The 21,861-nt window shown below is 36.7% G+C and overlaps 1 protein-coding gene across 7 annotated transcripts in view; it reads right to left on the bottom strand.

The window, feature by feature from the left end:
• Nucleotides 1-21,861, bottom strand: part of LOC116841187 (metabotropic glutamate receptor 8-like) — a 232,768-nt gene that overhangs the window by 147,159 nt on the left and 63,748 nt on the right. For all 7 annotated transcript variants that reach the window (XR_004377516.1, XM_032808828.1, XM_032808827.1 and 4 more), the window contains exons 2-3: nucleotides 19,304-19,504; nucleotides 11,316-11,531 (exon numbers count right to left, since the gene is read on the bottom strand). Coding sequence is in view for 6 of the 7 variants with exons in the window: in XM_032808828.1 (XP_032664719.1) it covers nucleotides 11,316-11,531; nucleotides 19,304-19,504 (417 nt within the window). In the remaining variant the exon portion in view is untranslated. The remainder of the gene's footprint in view (nucleotides 1-11,315; nucleotides 11,532-19,303; nucleotides 19,505-21,861) is intronic.

The following is a 21,861-nucleotide window of genomic DNA, read 5'->3' as shown; positions in this document are numbered from 1 at the left end:
ATACTTTCATTGAAATAATTTAAATAAATTTTTTACAATAAATGCTTTTTCTCAGTATTTTTTGGGCGGAAACTAAGTTAAGGTCCTAATACAATAGAACTGTACAATTTTAATTCGAGTCGAACTCAATTTCCCGTAGACGGAGCTGAGGCACTTTCGCGCGCTTGCTTGCATTGTCGCGGTTTGTTCTCTTCGCTGCACTTACCAACTGCAATTTCTCACAGCCGCCGAGCACGTAGTGCCCGCCCGATTTACTCTATTTGTCTTCCTATGCGCGTGACTGCCGCATTTGACGTACGAGTAAAATTTGTCACGGGAAGTGCCGATACGTTCATACCTCGCTTCCGTGTCCGCCGGCGAGTCTCTCATTGGTCATTAAGTTCTTCATCGCTTCGGCCTCTCGCATTTATCACGGACGGGGAATATTAGGTGCGCAAGTTAATTCGGCGCTTTTACCTTTAATTAATCGTAATTCCGCATTAAATATCTTCCCGTCATTTAGTGAGCTTCGAACTGCCAACCTTAAGGTTTAAAATGCGCTGTACAGCTTAGCGAAACTGACAACATAACCTCATAAAATAAAATACGACAGCGTCCGAACAGCTTATCAGACACTGTATTCTTTTTACTTTCCAATTAAAAAAGAATGCTCCCAAGGCTGCAAATATAATTTGCTTTATTTTCGCAAATAAAACAAAATCATGACGTCAAAATGACGAAAAAATTATCAAATCGTGATTGGAAAGTGAATTTTTTGTCATTTTCCCATCATTTTGTCATCATTTTGGTGTCACCGTGATTTTATGTCTGAGTTTGGAAGAAAGTGCTGTAACGCATAAAACTTGTAAAAAGTGACATCAAAAGTTTCAGAGTGGTGATTTCGATCTTACTGATAAAGAACGCTCTGCTGGCATGTCGCAAAAGAACGAAGGACACTATTCTTCGTTGGTCTGGGAAGTTGTTTCTCATGCGACTTACTTATTGGACCTAATTCTTTCATTATTATTTATTCTGATCGCTTCAACACTACCATCTAGTTGATACACACTTTAAAAGCGCGGAAATGATCCGAAAATGCAAATGCGAAATCGACGCTTTCATCAAACCGCCATTTTTTCAAGAGGGAATTCGTCATCTACCCGATAGATAAGAGAAATTATTAGAAAATGATGACAAGTATTTCCAACATTGGCATATTTATAATTTTTACGTAATTAAAATCTCTTCAAAAAAGTACTTAAAATCTTAAAAGTAATTAAAATCTCTTTAAAAAAGACACCGAATTAATTTGCGCATACTTTGGACAGTAAAACGGCCGTGAGTACTTCTCATATTTTGAGGAAATCATTTTTTCATCAAAGCGATTCTACGCGACGGAATTAAAAAAGGCCCGGGCAGTTACTCGCAGGTTTTTTACATCCGGCACTCTTGCAACCACTTTCACGTCCCGTCTTTATTTAATCCTAAACTCTATTGAACTTTAAAATGGCCCTTTGAGCGACTACCGCGGGCATAATGCACTCATTAACAATTGATCATTTTCGGCGTGAATGCCGCGAGAATGCTCAATGAGACTCGCTAACGATTTATCAATTTTTCACCGACGCGATAAAATTCTTTTTACTCGATTTCCGAATTAAATTTCGTCACGTCCAGATCTGTCACATCGCTATAATGAAGTTTTTACGCGAGGGCGCAAAATCGCGGGACATCGATTAACGAGAGCTCAATAAATAATTCCTGCTCTATGTGTGTGTGTGTGTATGTGCACGAGTCTATGTGTTCTCTGCTCCATCAGGATCATCCACGCACTTGACATAATAATTTAATCTATTTCCTTTCATTTCCGCCACCAGGGCAACCGACCCAGTTATAACCGCAAACCCTATTTAACTACGTCATGACGTTGACGTCACGGCACGTGATTTAGGTACCAACGGCCATTGTCCGCGGGACAGAACCAGGTCGATTTGCAGTAATTTCATTTGTATTGACAAAATGACATCCCGCGATGAAAGTTAGTAAACTTTAATCTCCCATACACTGTCTTGTCGAGCGCGAATATGTTGCTTCAACCACGGGGATTTGACTTCATCGCACGCAGGGAACACTGAGAACATCGCTCGGCTAAATATGATAGTAGCAACTGGATATTAATGTCGTTTTTTGCTCATACATACAAGGGAGCATAGAAATCATATTCTGAGAGTAGTATACTGGTCTTCCTCGCTGCCTGCTCATACGTGTTTGAACAGAACTCTCAATGCTGTATTGCAAATTCTACGTGGATCTCTTAATATCATATACTAAAAAAAAAAATATCTAAAAAATAAGAAAGTATTTATTCGTGGATACTATAATAACATACATATATAAAATATTTCTCTAGTGAGAAAATATAGATTTCTTGAAAAACCCCAGCTTTTCATGAAAGTGGTTATTTACTCTAGTTAAATAAAAGAATTTAGATTGAAGTAAATATGAGGTATACTAGCAGAATTGACCAATTACTGGTCACAACGAAATTAATCGACCATTAAATTAATCGGGGTTTAGCAAAAGTTACATTCAATTAATAAATATTAGCATTTATAGCTATTATTTTACTGATAAAAACTTTCATCTTCTATTTTCTCTATTATTAGTAATAATTAGTACTTATTAGTAATAATTTACTAATAAGTGCATATTACTTTAATAGTTATATATCTTTAACCTATCCATCAATAAAGCTACAATTTTATCAAAAAATAATTTAAGAATTTCGAATACCACGAAGTAGGACTAAAAGTTTATGAGAGCTTGGCCACTTTTCTGCTTTTTAACACATAACACATAATTCATATAAACTTTTTCTTTTCATAGAGAATATATCTGTAGCAACCATAACGATTTCCTCCCTGCATATGCATTGGAAAAACTCAACTTACGGTTGGCAATTTTTCAATTTACGCGAATTAATCATGACTGGATATTAATATTAATTAATAATTATTATTCCTATTTCATTATCTCTTTATGCTCAGTGACTTCGTCAAATGTTCATTCAGACTGAAAACATTCTGCATAATAAATGGCTTTAGACACATCCGAGAATACATGATATATCGCTAACCGCAACCCAACATCCTGCTCCTAGTTGCTCCGTGGTTCCAGACACTCACTGGAACTGACACGCGTACAGATACAATTCGATCTGAGAAACGCGTGTCAACTCTAACGCGATACAGACAAGAACCCGATTAAATATTTCAATAGCCGGCGAAACCCCTTGATCATTCGACGGGAAATGTAAACAACGTACCGATACATCTATTTCGTAGCGCTCAGGCAGACACAGACAGAAATCTTAATAAGATTTAATTAACTTGAATAGAATCCTGATAATTTCAATCTTCTGGTTCATTCGTATTTCGCTAGAACTTTGTTCCAAACAAACGTTGCTTTTTTTAAGTGAGTTTCATTTTTTTATTAACAATTTTGATCTGTGAATAAACGTAGATATTGCAGAACCTAATTTTGGAATAAATGTGTGTGATGCTGCGTGCATTTTTAACTTAGTTCGTAAATCTTGGCCCTGCAATTTTTGTCGGACGTGTTAAGCGTGCCAAGACACTGTTGCTCCGCGAAGCGTCCAGGTGGTTTCTACACAAAATTCAATTTATTCACGGAAATTTCCGTCGACGCAGTCCCAAGACACCGCGGCTCATGATAGCACATACATTATACAGATGAGATAAGAAAGCGGACGACGCGAATTTTTCTCCATATAGGACTCTCGCGAATAGTTTACTTCACGAGAATCACTACACAGCCATGAAAAACGACCATCGCTGTACGTACGAAGGCGTGCGAAGGTTTCGTGATTTCGGTAAGGGAAAAAAAGAAGAGATACGAACGAGAAATTACTCATCTCTCTCTAATCAGTCATCGCGTGAGTAGCAATCATGAAACTCATTTCCTACACGCGCGATGGAGATCGCGCGTTCTCGGGCTCCATCCTTTATCAGACCCAAAAGCAATTCGTTATGAGAACGCTTTGTGCGAACACGATGCGAGCAATCTCCTGGGAATCTCGCGACAATCTCGGAAACACGAGCGCCGTCACGCTTTGCAAAGCAATTGTTATTAAAGACATTATTAAAATGCGGAAAACTATCACTGCGTTAAAAATGGCGAGTATCTTGGTGCGAGAGATCGTGATATCAAAATTCGGGGGAGAAATAGCAGAGCCAGATGCTCCATACATTTGAGAATTTCGAAGTTACAACTAATTGTTGTGACTGACTCTGCAGGCATCATAGAGGCAGCTCTCATCTGTGTGTTAATGCCTGCCATAATACTGTTAACCGTATATTTTGTTTTGTAACAACTAAAATACACAGCTAGAGTTGTTTGTAAACTAAAATACAAATGTGCAGCAACGTGGCCGTCCTGTTCTGGTACCGAATTCGTGCAGGATAAGAAGGCCACATATAAAGCATGTACTTTATTATACTAATACCATGCATAGTAAATACATAGTATACTACTATGTATGTATAAAGTATGTAAGTAATATAAGTATGTAATATAAATAAAGTATGTAAACTAGTTCTGAGCTATGTAAACTGATTCTGGAGATTCTGGGGGCTGATTCTGACTCTTTCATAGCTCTCTTGCCAATTATGGGCTAACTTTACCCGTCCGTTCGCTTTCAATCATTTTATGAATAAAAATTATTTTTATTATTCGAAAAAGTATATCATATTTAATTGTCGATTGATTCCGTTGTAACCAGCGAAAATAGTTATTGGCCAATTCTGCCTTGTATTCAATCTAAATTCTTTTTATTTAAGTAGAATAAACAATTGCTTTCATGAAAAGCTAAGATTTGGAGAAAACCCATATTTTCTTGAAAAATATTTTATATAGGTATGTTATTATACAGTATCTTTCTCCACCGCGAATAAATACTTTTTTATTTCTTAGATTTTTTTCTCTCAATGTATGATATTAAGAGATTTGCGTAGAATTCAGTTGTGCGATACAGCATTAAGAGTTCTACCCAACATATGCACGGAGAAAAATAATTTGTTGGCCTAGCAAATTTTCTGCTGGTCTAGCAAAATCTTTTCGTTATTATATGGATAGCAAAAAGATTTGCTAAGAGTACTAATCACTACTTGCTGGATATAATTTGCTGAATCTACGAATTATTTTTCTATAAGAACCACGATGGATTTATATAAGCAGTTGTAGTTTTGCTCCAATATAAAATAAATTTGCTAAGGATACATTATTTTGCATCAATAGCAAATTAACGTGATTCTTACGACAAATATACTCAACAAATTTTTTCTATCCTGGCAACGAAACTACTTCTGCTCTGATAACGAATAATTTGTAAAATTAGTTACGTCAACAAAATTTTTTTTTTTTATGTCACTACGAATATGCAGTAGCAACGACGATTTTGCTAAAAGAGCAAAATTATTTTTTGTACGTATAGACAGGCAGCGAAGAAGGCCAGTGTACTACTCCCAGAATACCCTACGATGTAGTACTCCCAGAATAATACAGAGTACACTTCTATGCTCCCTTGTATGTATGGATGAAAAATGACATATTAATTAATATTTAATTACCATCATCATATTTAGCCAAGTGATATCCTTAGTGTTCTCTCCATGTGGCGAAGTCAAGTGCAAAAAACTTCAATCTTACTAGTAATACATCGCTTAACTTTATTCTGTCTCGCGATAGGAAATATTAATACAAAATTTCGAGAGATTCAAAAATTTACTTTGCTACTACTAAATCAGTATGTCTTCTATTTTTTAACTATAATATTATTTCAATTTTAACAAAGATTATGAAATGAGAAGTATCCATGTTCCATTTTAAAGAAAAAGAATCATTTCGCGATTTTCTATCCGCTGTTCTTTTCAAGATAAACGCTAAAAAGTAGCACATCGGTCCATATAGACCCGATCTCTCCTACAGACCACAAGATCGTGAATCGTCCCTTTTTTTATTAACAGATTAATCCTCTTATCGCGCATATCAGAGGAGAAACGCGTTTGCCTATAAACTGCCGCATAACGATATGATCCAGCTTTAGCAACTCGGGATGAGAGAATAGATGGAAAAAAGGACTGATCGATCGATCCGCGTCTCCTCTCGAGCGTGACCTCGCGTACAGCTAGAGTGGTCCGACCTCGAGTAGCCGCGCCACAAAAAGCGGCTTGTAGCCACCACCTTCGCGACGTCGATAAATATTTACCTTGTTTTCATCCGCCGTTGTCGACGCGGTCGTAATCGTAAGTGCAAGGATCGCAATCGATGGATATGCAGGAGTCGCGCGCGCGCGTTTTCAGAGGACGGAAGAGCGACGCGTCCTCGTTTGGCGAGGACCGACCAGGCGCGCGATAAATATTTACGGATGTACCCACTTCAGTACGGAATCCGGCGCCATTGTACTTTGTAATATTCGCGCGACGGCGCGGGAACGGGTAAACGGATAGGGGAAGGGAAAGCATCGCGGGCGGTCCGTCGCCGCGATTCGGATTCATCGCAGATGTAATTTCCATCGATACATATTTATCGCTCCCGTGCTTCCTCTCGCTACTTGGACAAATCGCGGCGATAATGGGATTACCGGGGTTGCGCCCTGAGCAATACAAAAGGATGCCTACGATGCTCGTTCTCTTTTCCTCCTCGCCTTCCTTCCTTCTCGCTCTCTCTTTTTCTCTCTCTCGCTCTCTCTCCGTATCGTTCACGTGATATTTGCTGTGGATTTTCCATCGAGTGTGCGTCAGTAAGACTCGATTCTCGCGAGTTTGCCAGTTCGAATTAATTTTTATACATATACAGAGTGTGTAACAATTAATGACACACATCCGCAGTTACACTGAAAAAAAAAGTTTGGTAATACTTACCAAATGCGTTTTACCATACCATTTGGTAAATAGTAATCAATATAGTAAATGTTACCAAATGTTTGGTAATAATTACAAAATTGTTAGTAACATTAACTTTTATATAGTAATATTCACTTCTTATATTTAGTTGATACTATTTCACTAAATGTAATAATTATAACACAGGCTGGATAATTATTATCAGAAATTTTTCTCAGTGTAGAATTTATCAAGCTGAACACAAAATTCCTTCAACATTTCACAAACAATTAGATAAAATTTTAATTTATTAACTAAAGAAGAAATTTGATGAGTAATCACGATACGGTAGATGCGATATATACGGTAGATACGGTAAATGAGCTGCGATGACGACGTGTGCCACCATTAGCTTGTACATTAGTTATTTGCAAAATGATTTTTTTGTTCAGTTTGACCTAATGTACAAACACACGACGGCGGATATGTCACCATCACATTGCGTCATCATCATCGTGCGTGATCATTCGCCAATCTTCTTCTTTGATCAACAACTCAAAATTTTATCTCATTTTTTTGCGAAATGGTAGAGGAATTTTGTGTTCAGTTGGATGAATTCTATCTGCACCCGACGTGACTGCACCGGGCGTGTCATTAATTGTCGGACATCCCGCATAGCTTTAATGAAAATAATTTTTAGAAAACAGACGAAGAGGCGATTATTCTCCATGGTAACGTGAAAATAAATTTCGTGCAACGGACGAAAACATGAGACGAGCGTACGTGTGAGTGTGCCTATGTGTGCCCTAATTTCTACTCTCGCGTAGTCCTTAATTGGACTGCTAGCAACATTGATGACGAGGGTCGAGACATTTCATAAGGGTCAGTCGGATAGTTCCATTCATCTCACGGTTTTTGTTGTGAGTGTGTGCAGCATAGCAACACTCGCGCAATATGTCAGTTCTGGCACGCTATAGAAAGATGTCCACGAGTAATCGGATTGGCGGCCGCGTATCGACGATTCAGGTATAATCGGGCTTCACGTGTACATGCACGAGTTTTCGCTGCATCGGCTGGCTCATCGAGTCGGAAATGGCGAGGGCTAGAGAGTGCCAGGAGTTGTTGCATTTAATTAGCTTCGCGGAAGATGTTATCCAATCGTCTCTCGTCGCCACTTCCGCGCGGATAAGCAGCCAAAGCAGCCCGTCCTCGCAGTTGCCGCGAAGTTCGGAAACTTCCCCGGGAACGCCGGCATGCGAACAACCGTATCGCGAAGCTCTTTTGCCAAGAAACCAGACATGATAGTCGCAATTCCGTCGCGCGCGCGAAGGGAACAAACTCGCATAGGAAGACCGACTGACCCGAGATCGCTGGGAGCTCCGGGGTCTCGCTTCTCCTTGTTCCTTGCAACTTCTTTAACACTTCCCGGCTCAACAGTTTCCGACTGGGATCGCGCACAAAGTAAATCGCAAGTAGCGTGTTTTCTTTCGCCCTTCGCCGGCGAACTCGCGCGCGATCGAGTTATCCGACGAATAAATTGCAATTAAAATTTTCATACTAAATGTCTTGTCTTTCGTTCATAAATGTCTTGTCTTTACAATTTGTGAATTTCCGCAATCAAACATTTTAGTTAGCTGGCCCCAAAAGTGGATTGCCTTCAAAGCTATTTTATGTTCGACCTCAATTTTAGTCCGTTAAAGAGACGACATATTTTATACTAGATATCTCATAAAGATGGTGAAAAAGCGGGACTGGCCCGAATAGAAAATGAACCAGAATGTAGTCGACTGGCCAGAAGTTTTGTTTATTGCCTAATATTTGCCCAATATTACCGCTAGATCCTGTTTAATTTACTATGTTTCGAAAGTAACTAGTTTCTAAATAATTATTATTGGTTTCCAATCGACTTTTAGTCACATATATAGGCACGATTCTTATTTTTCTTTATAATTCTTATTTTCTTTTTCACTACCAATACAACGCTCAACATTCCGGTCGCTTTCTGATCTTAATCAATAAGAATTATCTATTTTTACAGAAATTCGTCAAAGTTAATCCCGAATTTCGGTAAAGAATAGCTATTGAAGAAGAATGATTGAAACATTTAGCATTGTATATTAGCCCTTAAAAATATATATTATGCACAACGAACCGCGAAAACATTACATGTTTACGTACTCGCATTTATATAAAAACATAATTTTCTAGCATTTTTTGTATATTATGTTTATATTTCTTTGTATTTTGATGTTTATTATGATAACCATTTATAAAAAAAAAAGAAATAATAAAACCAAGAACAATATCATCAACTTGTCAATTTTATTGCAGTGAGAGTTTAAAAAATATTAGTTAGAATGTTGTCAGTTTTATATAAATAGACATAAACTAGAGATTATTTGCTGATTAGTTTGTTCTCAGTAATATCTGGCAAATTTTTTGTTAGGGTATATGAACTAGTATGTTGCACGTTTTGATTAAACATAATCTAGATACTAGTTACTAGTCTATTTGGCCTGATTAGTTTCTGGCTAATTTAAAAAATTCCTTTTTAACAATCATCTGTTAAGAATTTAAATTACCTATTTTAGTTACTATATAGTATATACTATATACTACATACTAGTCAACTATATGCTGGTCAACAATTAACCAGTTTTATCTCAATGACTTTCTTAGTCAATTGTCTAACAGTTACTAGTAAAGCCTAAATAATAAAATCCGACTAGTTTCTGACATACTTCTCCTCGGACATTTCTTTACTCGGGGAATTTTTTTCTTCTACATTTTTTTCTTCTACGCGATATGATTATCAATGGGAAGCTATAAGACCGAATCTTACTTGAGATCGTGAACAGCCAAATCTCTCACTTCGAGGGACGTAAAACGTTCATAACTCGGGCGCACATTTGGCAGTCGAGCTTCGATAGAGTAAAGCATGTTATTGAGTTTATAAAGGGAACAAATGTCCAAAAGAGGCAGAGGGAAGGATAGAAGGAAGTAGTGCGCGATCATGCATCCTGAACGTTTCCCTCCATCAAGTTTCTATTTCCGGCACTTTTCGTCTCTCTATCTCTCTCGCTCTCTCTCTAGTAGGATTGTTGAATCATAAATTTTTCCCTTGTAGAACCACGCGATCCTATGTCAAAAATGTAGGATCTTTTATCATTGAAACCGATATAAAATAACGCGATTTCCGCGTAATTTAACGGAACAAACGTAACGGAGTTCGCGGGCGCAACGCGCAACGGCTCGACTGCAACTCGCGCGAAAACAATCGGAAAATGTGGGGGTATTGAATTATACGAGAAAGGCCAATGAGAGCTACGCGTTGGAAGGAAGTACGCAAAACAACTGTAAATATATTTTGTAAGAAAATAATAATATGTGTTGGAGAGATGATAGTTATCGTTACGTCGAATTTATACAGTAAATATTAATAATCGTTGAATCTCATGTGTTAATCATAAATATTAATAAACCAAAGTAGAAATTAATTTATCCAGTTTCTGACTAGTAATTGTCCAGGAATTTTTGATAATTAGCTAGTTTTTAGCCAGTTTTCTTGTCTAGAAACTGATTGGTTTGGTCGACGCTCATTTCGTCAAAAACTGGACAATTGAACTAGACAGTTTCAGATCAGTTTTTAAGTAGATTTTGATCAATATCGAATCTGTTTATTAGCAGTTTCTAAGCAGTTTTTTACTAGTTTTTATGTAATTTTTGACTATTTTATAAGCATTTTTTTATCGGTTTCTGATCAGTATCTATTTTTTAAATGGAAATTATCATCCAACATATATTATATTCTTCCAACGCGTGACTCTCATTGACCTTTCTCGTATAATTTGATTTTTTTAATCTCACAGCTCTACTCAACTTATTTGCGGGGGTATTGATTGTTAAATTTATTTGAAGATTGCGTCCTTTTATCTATCACGGTAAATCAGCGCTCCTGTTTTTAACTTCATACTTTCATTTGTAATTTTTAACCTCCCAACATCGATGTTGAAAAGTAAACTTTTATCGATATAGATATTTTATCAAAGATATTTCTTATGCGGAAAATGTATTATAAGCACGCTCTTTTTATCGTTTAAGCATTTTAATAGCTCTGGTAGAAATACACGCGTAAGCATTTGCTCGTTTATTGTCTGGTGCATTCTCATTAGTTATAAGAATAAAATGCTCTGTTCTTACTCAACAAGCAGTTCAGATTTGCGTATCTTTTGTATGCAGTAACTGCGGGAGAAGCGTTACATCTTGATTGAGACCCTAAGTAATTTTATTCCTCAGCCACCGAACAAAAGTTAATATAACTCTTCGAAAAGTGCATTAAATTTCTACCAGGGAAATAGTCGAACGATCATCGCGGAAGAGCGATGCAATTTATCTTGTGATAAATGGCATTGCTCGAAGGAAACGCCGACTCACTTGATTCATGTACGATCTGACGAACTCCATACTCTGGTCCAAGGCGTAAGTGTCGCTGCTGCAGGAGTCGAGGATGAGGGCGCCCAGCGTTGTGTTCGGCAGGAGTTCCGTATCAGCATTAATCTCGTCCAGTACGTACAACATGGCCTCCAATCGTTGCATGCCCTTCTCCTCCTTGACGGCCCCGCACGGTGATTGACCGATGGAGCTTGCGACCTAGATAAATAAATGCATGTCGGTTAATATTTAGAGTTCCGCGCTCTCTTTTTTACTGACGTCAATAGCACCGTATATCACGTAGTTACAGGAGAAGACTTCCTCAGACATGGAAAAAGCCCCGCTAGAGACAGAAACAATCGGACGTTTCGCGCGCGCTGTGCAATTGCGAGTGTCAAAGAGCGAGGATTCGCGCTCAATTCGCGCCAGTCGCAAGGAGAAAGACGAATAATTTGCCTCTCTGTCTGCTGCGCGTGTTATCTCTTGAACAACGTGCATAATACACGAGCGATCTATATATATCAAAGCAATACGCTCCCGTATAGGAAAATTAACGCGATCCGAAGTTCCCGGAGAAACAATGCCGTCCGTCCCGGTATTATCTTCAGGAGCGACGGCGCAAAGGCTGAAGGCGAAACGTTCAATTTCGACGGATTAATGTTGTGCTTTTCCCCGTTCTCTCGCGTAACGTCTCGGTTACAATGCGGCGCATGTAACACAGGCTACGGCCGTTCCTTCGTGGGGCCGAAAGGGATCAAATTAGAACTTCGACCCCACGTCGAACCCTCTCGAACGTTCCGCGCGGCTCGACTGTTGACGTCGAGTTCAAGGAGCACGAGAGAGGAAAGTTATGGATACAGCACAATACTGTGTAAATCCGCGTGGCGATGTTCCGCGCGGCCCTATAGAGGGATACCGTCAACCCGAAAAATACACAGTTCGACCAAACACGCTCGTAAATCCCGGCGACAAGCGCGCGCAAGCCCCCGCCGTTGATTTTAATGTTTGCGAAATCAGACAGAGCCCGGTCGGTCGTCGGGAACGCTGACCATTCGTTGCCGAGGAGATCACGGAGCTCCCTAGGAACGAGAGAGGCTTTTAATTTCGACAACCTCGAACCTGTTTTGATCAAAACAAGGGTACGCGGACGGGAGGAAAAACGAGGCAATCGCTGTGCATCTCACCCGCGAGACTCAACGTTTAATTCGCCGAGTGGAAAAGGTCCTGACCAGTAACCAAGCCAGGAATTCTGGTTACAGTAATGCTGGTTACTGTAATACAGTTTGGACGATTCTTTCTTCACCAGTAACTAGACAATAAAACTAATTGATTTCTAACTAGTTTCTGACTACTTTCTCATCTGTTCCAATAACAAATTTCTTTTCGTAAAAATTTCGTCAAATAGTTTTTTTCGTTCAATCCCACATTGTAAAATATTATACACTTTATTGTTTAATAAACATAAAATAAATAATGTGATAAAATAACAAATTAAAATAACGTGAAATATGTGTTTCAGAAGATAAAATCTTTTCACGTAGAAACTCTTATTTATTATTCAGATATCTTATTTGTAATTATTTTTTCTTGCCTAGTTTTTATACAGTATCTCATCAAGAAATTGATTTCTAAGTTTTCTCTAAAAAAACAGAAACTACCTAGCCAAACCATTTACCTTTACAAACCATTTTTCATTGCCTAGTTTCTGTCCAATAACTACCTAAGAAACATTGGCCAGTATTTTCCGAATTTTTACGCAAGTAATACACGAAAGTAATAACGAAAATATCTAAACATTTTTTATTGCTTATTTTCTGACTAGTAACTAACTAAGAAACACTAATCAGTATTTTTTAAGTTTGCACTGGACAAAAACTGCCTAATATTTGCTTGCCATTTTATATCGCTTAATTTCTGGCTAATAACTAATCAAGAAACATTGGCTAGTATTTTATAAGTTTGTACTGAACAAAAACTGCTCAGTATTTACTAACCATTCCATTTTTCATTACTAGCCAGTATTTTTCGAGTTTTTACGAGACGAAAACTGCTCAACATTTACTAACCACTTTTTATTGCTTTTTGGCCAATGAAACACTGGACAGTATTTTTTGATTCTTTACTAGATAAAAACTGCTCAATATTTATTTACCACTTTTTATTATTTAGTTTCCGGTCAATAACTAGTCAAGAACTAACAGCCAGTATTTTTTGAGTTTGTACGCAGAAACTGTCCAGCATTTACTTCTTTTTGTCAAGTTTCTGATTGCCCGAGAAATACTGACCAGTTTTTCATTATGCGTTTTGACTCCTCTTCTTGTTCACATATTCATATTTCCAGAACCTTGAATACGCGATTCGTCATTAATATTACCTATCAATACTGCAATTTGCTCATTCATTTATTATAAACAATATTTGTAATTACGATATGTAACAATGGTGCATCGATAACCGTTCGCAGGTGTTTGTGTGTTTGAATGTTGCATGTCGGTAACTACGTCATCGCAGTCGACGGGACTCGGCGTCGACAAGATAATATCGGCGGAAAACAAACATCGGCGAAATATTCGTGAGTAATTCCAGTGTGACTCCGTTCGCGCCCGTCGTCCTCGCGAAAACGGAAAACCGATGTTAACGTAGTTACCGGAAGAGTCGCAGCGTCGCTGCCTCCGTCGAAACTCATCCGGAAAAACTAATCACCCGTAAGAATGGGTCGCCCGTTACTCAACAGTCACTACATCGCGCGACAAGAACAACCGACAGACGAGGAAAGTTGTCCGTCTCGGCGGAAGTTCGGTGAACGGCGGTTATTTTGCACAAACTACTGGTGCGACAACGATAAATCAGCCTGAAGTTTTCGATATTATTCTACCTATAGCAGCTCGGGACGACATTTCACAGGCGTGTTTACCTCGCACTTTGCGCAACGATCGCAGCAACGACAGTACTCGCATCCGACGTAAGAGAAAGAATCCGAGCAAAATCCGAATGTGACGGTAACGAAGTTTTTTTCGCGACAAAGTTTCGAGGGAGTAAAGCACCAACGCCTGGACACCGACAATATTGATATCTAATTCTGGACATTCTTATTGTTTTCGTATTCAAATACCGGGGCTATATGGCCTCAGGGATATGTTGCTTTTTTTAATATTTATCTTGAGAGAAATAATGAATACAAAATCGTGAAATGGTCCGTTTAAAATATAAACTTACTTGAGCTTCATTAAAATACTGTTACCTGAGTTTCATTAAAATCGGAATAATACTGCAGTTAAAAAATAGAAAAAAATCGATTTACTGAGAGCAAAGTAAATTTTAGTATATTTAAGTATATTTTAGTTATTATAAAACAAAATATACAGGTTTGTGACGAGCATTAATACATAGAAGAAAGTTGCCTCCATACAGTCAGTCATAACAATTTGTCGTCAGAAAAGTTGTAACTTCGAAATTCTAAAGTATAGGGCATCTAGCTCCAGTCTTCCCTATTTCAACTTTTAATGTAGAATATATGAGTACAAGATATTTCAGTAAACGTGGACAATCTCTTAAGAACATATAGATTAAATGAAAATAATCTCATAAGTTCACATAAATTGTTCTCCTGTAGCTTCACCCTTGCTAAGATATTCAAGACACTAAAATTAAAATCTAAAACACATTTTCTAGAAATGAGATTTATATTGCTTTTTTAGCGGATTTTTTAATGATCTTTATAATATAATTCTAATTCAACATAACATATATACTATATCGAAATTTTAAATATTTGTATTTGAAGACAAAAGCAATATGAATGTTCATAACTGCGTACCAGTGTTATTAATGTCCAAGCATTGGTACTTTTACATTACACGCAAAGCGATTGGTGCACAATCATGTTTCAAAATCGCGGTTCCCTTCGGAACACGGGAAAAACGCGACCGTTACATCGCGAGATCGACAGACGCGCGTTTAAATTTCATTTCAAGGGATTTAATCAACGAGATATTTCGCGTGCATCGAAAATTAAATCACGGGATTTCGCCGCTCCACGTTCGTCATATTTTCATACGTGTATTCTTTCTGACGTATATACTGATCGAGATATTTCCTTTCGTGAAAAATACTAAATGAAAATTTGGAAAATTCTGTCCACAAAAAAATCCCGTATACACCGCGTCGAAATGCGTTAGTAAAAATGATGGCGCACTGTACCAGATTACAGTGACTCTGTTATTTTTTAATTATTCAAAATAAATATGTGACCTTTGGCGCGTGCGCGTACACGCGTATGAGCGCATCTTCAAACTCTGCAGTACTGCGTCAAATTTTCCATGGAGGAAAATTCGCGAAAATCAATTTTTGATGGATAAAAATACGGAAGTCTTCTCAATCGAAATTTAATTTTTACAATCGCAGTATCGCTCGCTGCTCTCGTGTGTCGCCGCCCTTCCGTTTCAATATGTGCTTTTTCAGTGGAATATCCCCACGACGATGCAACACTCGATATGTACACGGCACTTAGATGAGGTTTCGATGTTTCGCTATACCCCATCTGCGAACCGCGCACCGGCGTGACGTCAAAGCCAGAGACCCAAGGCTTGTTACGTCAAACTTGTGCATGTGTGTGTTGTATAACACACATGCCGGACAATTTCGAATACTGGGTTATTTCTCGCGTGCGAGCGCAATAAAGTATCTCTGTTGCCATATATCGAATTGTAAATATTAAATACATATGCAATCGAGCGACATTTGCCTAAATAAATAAAAATTGTTTTGACAAAAATATGCCGCCTTCAAAAACCTTCAAAGTCGAAAAATGTATGAGTTAATTTCGATTTCATATTTCTATATATCTACAATTCTATCTTAATATTATGATATTCGAAGTTGCCGCGAAAAAGACAAATTAAGTGCACAAGACAGTGCACAACTTTTTGGGGGAAATTTTACTGAAAATCTATAACTCACGTTACATATACTACAGATTTTCAGTAAAATGTTTTCCAAAAAGGGCATTTTGAAATGTGACCTAGTTGTAGGTAATCAATTTTCAGGTGGTATGGGCAAAACGGGACGATACAACGAATCTAAGAATTATACAGATATCATGCTAAAGTAGTTATATAAAATTTCATCTAAATATCTCTAATAGTTCTCGAGCTATAAGAGAATACACAAATAAATAAACGTTCATACAAGACGAATTGAGAATCAGCTCGACAAAAATAAACCGCTTAAAGCAATCTCAACATCGCTAAAAAGTCAGGATGGGTACATTGATTCGCTTTGAATTAGAGAGAAAGAAAGAGAGAGAGAGAGAGAGAGAGAGAGAGAGAGAGAGAAAGAGAAAAAGAGATTTCGTGCTACTTTAACCCGAGTAGGAATTTATCCAATTTCTGACTAGTAACTGGATCCAGGAATTTTTGGTAACTAGCTAGTTTTTAGTCAATTTTCTTGGCTAGAAATAATAAAACAAAATATGATATATTCTATAATGTAGAATAATCATATTTTGTTTTATTATTTATTATCTTCCTATGATATCGTTAGAATATTAAGAGAGATTTATAGGTATATTTAATAATTATATCACTTTTTAGCGATGTTGAGATCCTTTCCTTTAAGCGGTTTATTTTTGTCAAAAAAGTTTTTTTTCGTACTTTTTAATTATTTATTAAAAATCTGTTTTTCTAAGTTGGTTAAAAAAAGTTGCTCATAGTCAAAACTAAAAGCTTCGTCTTGTATCTCTAGATGTTCTCGGATTTTTAAGAAAGTAATAAATTTACAATTTTGCAGGTCAATCATTTGAGATCTGAACCATATTTGACTAATTTAGCCAGATTTGAAATATTTTGGTTGGAATTTTGGCTAAAGAAATGTAGAATGGTTCGTGTCTTAGCTATGCCGATTTTGTTAAAATTATTTAACTATATCTTGTATTTAATTTTATTTCTTATGCATTTTTGTTGTACTTGTTGATGACAGGAGTAAGAACATTAAAAAGTTATAAATTGCCCGTGAAACTCAAAGTGGGCCAAAATGAAAATATAACTCAAATATTTTTTGTATTTCTACATTTGTGCCAAATTAGAAAGAAATCGGAGTCTAACTTTTGGGTAGGTTTACTTGTAAGAATTATATAGATGCTGAAAAAGGTACGAAAACATTTGATCTCTTCAACGATTTCTGAGTTATATGGGGCAATATAAACAAACAAACATACAGGACAAACTGAGAACCTTTTCTTTTAAGTCAGTTCAAAATCACGATTAAACGACATATGTTATTACGTAACCTAATAATACTTATTGACCCATTTCACTTTGTCTACTGTTATTTCTGTATTGGAAATACGATTTTTCCTAAAAAAGATATATATTGCTGTGTACGGCGATTGCTCGATCAGTTACCGGACACCCTGTATATGTGTACGTTTTACATTCTCCCATACACAATGGAATCTCTATGGACAATAAAGCGATTTTAATTAAGAGGCGGCGGTTATGTCGTAACAATAACGTCATCCGTTTGTTGCAAATTGCAAATTGCGAAATTCATACGGAAAAAGAGAAACAAGATACAGATAGGTAGAAATAGAAATACAAAGAGAAAGAAAGAAAGAGAGAGAGAGAAAGAGAGATAAAGAGAGAACGACAAGATAAAATTCAATACACACAATTTCCGTTAATTGAAAACTCGACTAATTGTACTTGTAAATACTAGCGCGCAACTCGTCACGATCGTTTCAACAAACGTCGTAAGGATCGAAGGGGTTTATTTGTAACAAGTGTAAATGTGAAAATGTGCTTTTGCTCATAATTCGCTAATTGACATACACCTTTCGATCCCCTTTGCACTTTCGCATCCATTACAAAAGGCTTTCGTCGTCAATCATGATTAATGGACGCGATTTGACAAGAGTAACAAACGTAAGTGTTTATTTGTTTGCTAATGACGTTGCATCTTTGCTCAGGATATTCGTTATTTCCAAGTGGACGGGCTCGAAAGACGAGAACATGGTCTTGCAAGGCAATTTGAGATGAAAGAGCGTGGGATATAGAGAGGTGCGGGTGTAGTTTCGCGGATACGAGTGCAGTGCGCGCACCAGTCAGGATATGCATTGATTCGCTTAGAATCAGAGAGAGAGAGAGAGAGAGAGAGAGAGAGAGAGATTTCGTACTTTAATACACAGGAAATAAAATGCAAACTTCGCGCACACATATTCAATGTTATCCACAGAAAGATTGACGACAAAATGATACTCTTTACTAGTTTTACTTTACTAAGCTTATTAAAAATTTCTTTACTAATTCTACTTTACTAAAAATTATGTTTTCGTCATTTTATAATATGTACAATACAAAATATATTTACAGTTAAAGTAGTATATAAGTAAGACAGACGACTTTCAAGAACCAAAAGTCCTCGAGTCTGATTTCGTTTGTGACGAGTAAATTTTCCAAATATATAAATTAAATCGACTATATAATTAAAAGGAAGAACATATAATTAAAAAGTTTTCATCAAACTCATTGACAACATCTTAAAAACAACGCAAATTAAAAGAAAAATAAAATATTTTTTTCACTGTAAAAATACTTTTTAGTGTTACATTTCACATTATAAATATATCAATTTCACGTAAATTTGCTTCAAAGATGATATCGGTGTTAACCTTTTTATATTAATTTCACGTAATATATGTGTTACTTTTTTAAATACTCGCTTTGTGTTAAATTGAGCAAAGATTTGAATAGACTTTCGTAAGACATGTAAAATATGTTGAATTTAACACAAAATCTCTTTTCCTATGTATAAGCAAGTGTAACGTGAGAGAGGAAGAGGAAGGCGTACATCTGCACCCAGATATCGTCGTATGCGTGCGTTACTTGCGCGTACTCGTGCAGTTAATCAAAGGACGAGTGCGCGGATTTACTCGTCGCGACGTCGCGCTCTGCGTGAGAAAATAAGAACACGACTTGTGTCGTGACGGGAGTTACCTGCTCGTGCATCGGAAATATTCCGCCGAGGATAATGTCACCATCGATACGTATCAACTTCGAGCCGTCTTCGCCTCTGCCCTTCTTCACGTTGTAACACTCGCTCGTGATCAGGAAGCACCATATCCACAGCAGGATCCCGCGCAAGCTCATCTTGACCATCGAGATTGATGTGTCCAGCGACTCGCGGTTGACACCTCGCTGGAACATCGAGTAAAACACGCACGTCATCACGCGAGCTGCACGAATTTACATGTCGGCAATTTATGATCATGCAACTTTCTTTCTCACGTGTTCATGCGCGAGGACGCAATCAAGTCGTGAATTCTTCTATAACCCGACCACATGAAACTAACATGAGGACGCTGGAAACATCGACGCTGGAATATTAAATTAACGTGCCCGGCATTGCGTTCCATTTTTCCGAGGAAAACAAGGTCGAATGTTAGCGCGACCCCGCTTCACCCCGATCGAAGAGAACAAATTGTCTGTACGGTGCACATAAATTTGTCCGCAATGATTAAATTCTTCTCGCTTCTCTTACGATTTGATTTATTAGCGTTGAAGTAAGGCAGTAAGGCGTGTAAAGATCGATTCCTGCGTAAGGAATGCTTTGTATCGAAAGTTTCAATATCCGACGAGCGATGTTATATATAATCTTTTGCTTGTCCATTGAAAATATGACTTCATGGCGAAGGCGAGTAGATCGCGCACGGTATATCGTATTCAAACTGTAGACGCATAAATATATCACACTTGATATATTCACTGTGTCTGTCTTTATTCCGAGAGCTGCCGTGCAAGTGACGAGCCAGCTGTGAAATACTGACTTTTTCTTATACGTCGAATTTCATCATAAATCCTTTTTCTTAGACACATTCACTATCTCTTTTGTTTTCTCAATTATTCTTTATAAAAAAAGCATTTTGTGCTCCTTCTCTTCTTATATACTAATTTAATCAAAGATGTTAAAGTAGGAGAAACTGTGGCTAGATGCCTTGTATTTTACAATTCCAAAATTACAACCTTCTCAGGTAACTAACTATTGTGACTGACCATAAACATGATAAAGACAATCTTCTTCTATATTTTAATGCCCCCCACAATCCTATTAATTTTATATTTTGTTTTGCAATAAACAAAAAGTATTTATATTTTAAAAGGATTATTTCGCGATTTTATACTATTCTTCTCAAAATAAATACTAAAAAAGCACAGAAGCAACATATCCCTGAGATCATATAGACTTAGTCTTCCTTACACAGGATAGAGTAACAAATATCCAACTCAAATTTCTCCGCTATTGCAAACAGTGTAAGAAAGTAGTACCTACAAAAACTTTATAGTTTCAAAAGAAACGTAATGCAATGATAATAATTCTTTTGTGAGTTGAAGTAGAAGATTATAAAATCAAAACTTTTAAACAGAATCATGTGGTGTGCTCTTTTAACAGAAATTAGTTCCTTTGATCGTTCTAATTCATTTATATAAAAATACTGAGGTAAGATCATCGAAAAAAAATATCTTTTGCGATGTTTTTCATCTTATTCTAGTATAGTATAGTTTTCAATAGAAGATATGAAATATCCCGCAAAATATTCGCTTTCCGATAATTTCATCTTAATATTTTTGCGCATACATGGGACAAAATTTTGTTTGGATTAGATAAATTTAAAGTTATCAGAATTGTATTTAAGTTAACAAGATTTTGTTCGAATTAAGCAAACTTAAAGTTATCAGAATTTTATTCAAGTTAACAAAATTTCTTAACACGAACAAAATTCTGGTATTATCAACTGGAATTTTCTGATTTGTTTATATTTCTCTTGAAATTGGCTAATCCAACTAATGCTTTTTTCCGTGTAAAATGACGAATGAAGTCAATTGTTATAAAAGAAATATATTGAGAAACCTTAAACAAAGTTCCATTGTACTTTACAGATTCATTGATGCATCAGTGTGCACAGATTATTGTCACCGGTTGATTTCTCTCATTATTCTATGAACAAAGATATTTTTACGTGAAATTTGACGAAAAGTTAATAATTTACGAGATACTTTATATGTTGTACTGCAAAGTATTGGAATAAAATAAAAATAAATCTAATCTCTTTTGTACGCAGAATGATCGGAGGATTTCATTTGCGTTAGAAAATCTATATACAAATCCACTAAAGAAATTTAAAGCGACTTTGAAATCTGTATATCTCCACTTACAGAAAAATCATTATTACTATGCCACGTCTTTTTAGGAATTATAAAACTCTTGTAAGCACCACTAAAGAACTTTAAAGTTCTTTAAATTCCACTAAAGAAATTTAAAGCGACTTTGAAATCTGCATATCTCCACTTATAGAAAAATCATTATTACTATGTCACGTCTCCTTAGGAATTATAAAACTCTTGTAAGCACCACTAAAGAACTTTAAAGTTCTTTAAATTCCATTAATGAAATTTAAAGCGACTTTGAAATCTGCATATCTCCACTTATAGAAAAATCATTATTACTATGCCACGTCTCCTTAGGAATTTTTTTTTTTTTTTTTTTTTTTTTAAAA

This window comes from Odontomachus brunneus, unplaced genomic scaffold (genome assembly GCF_010583005.1).
Source record: "Odontomachus brunneus isolate Ranch 3 - 2012 unplaced genomic scaffold, Obru_v1 Obru_scaffold_014, whole genome shotgun sequence".
NCBI lineage: Eukaryota > Metazoa > Arthropoda > Insecta > Hymenoptera > Formicidae > Odontomachus > Odontomachus brunneus.
This window is presented reverse-complemented; position numbering and strand designations above follow the sequence as displayed.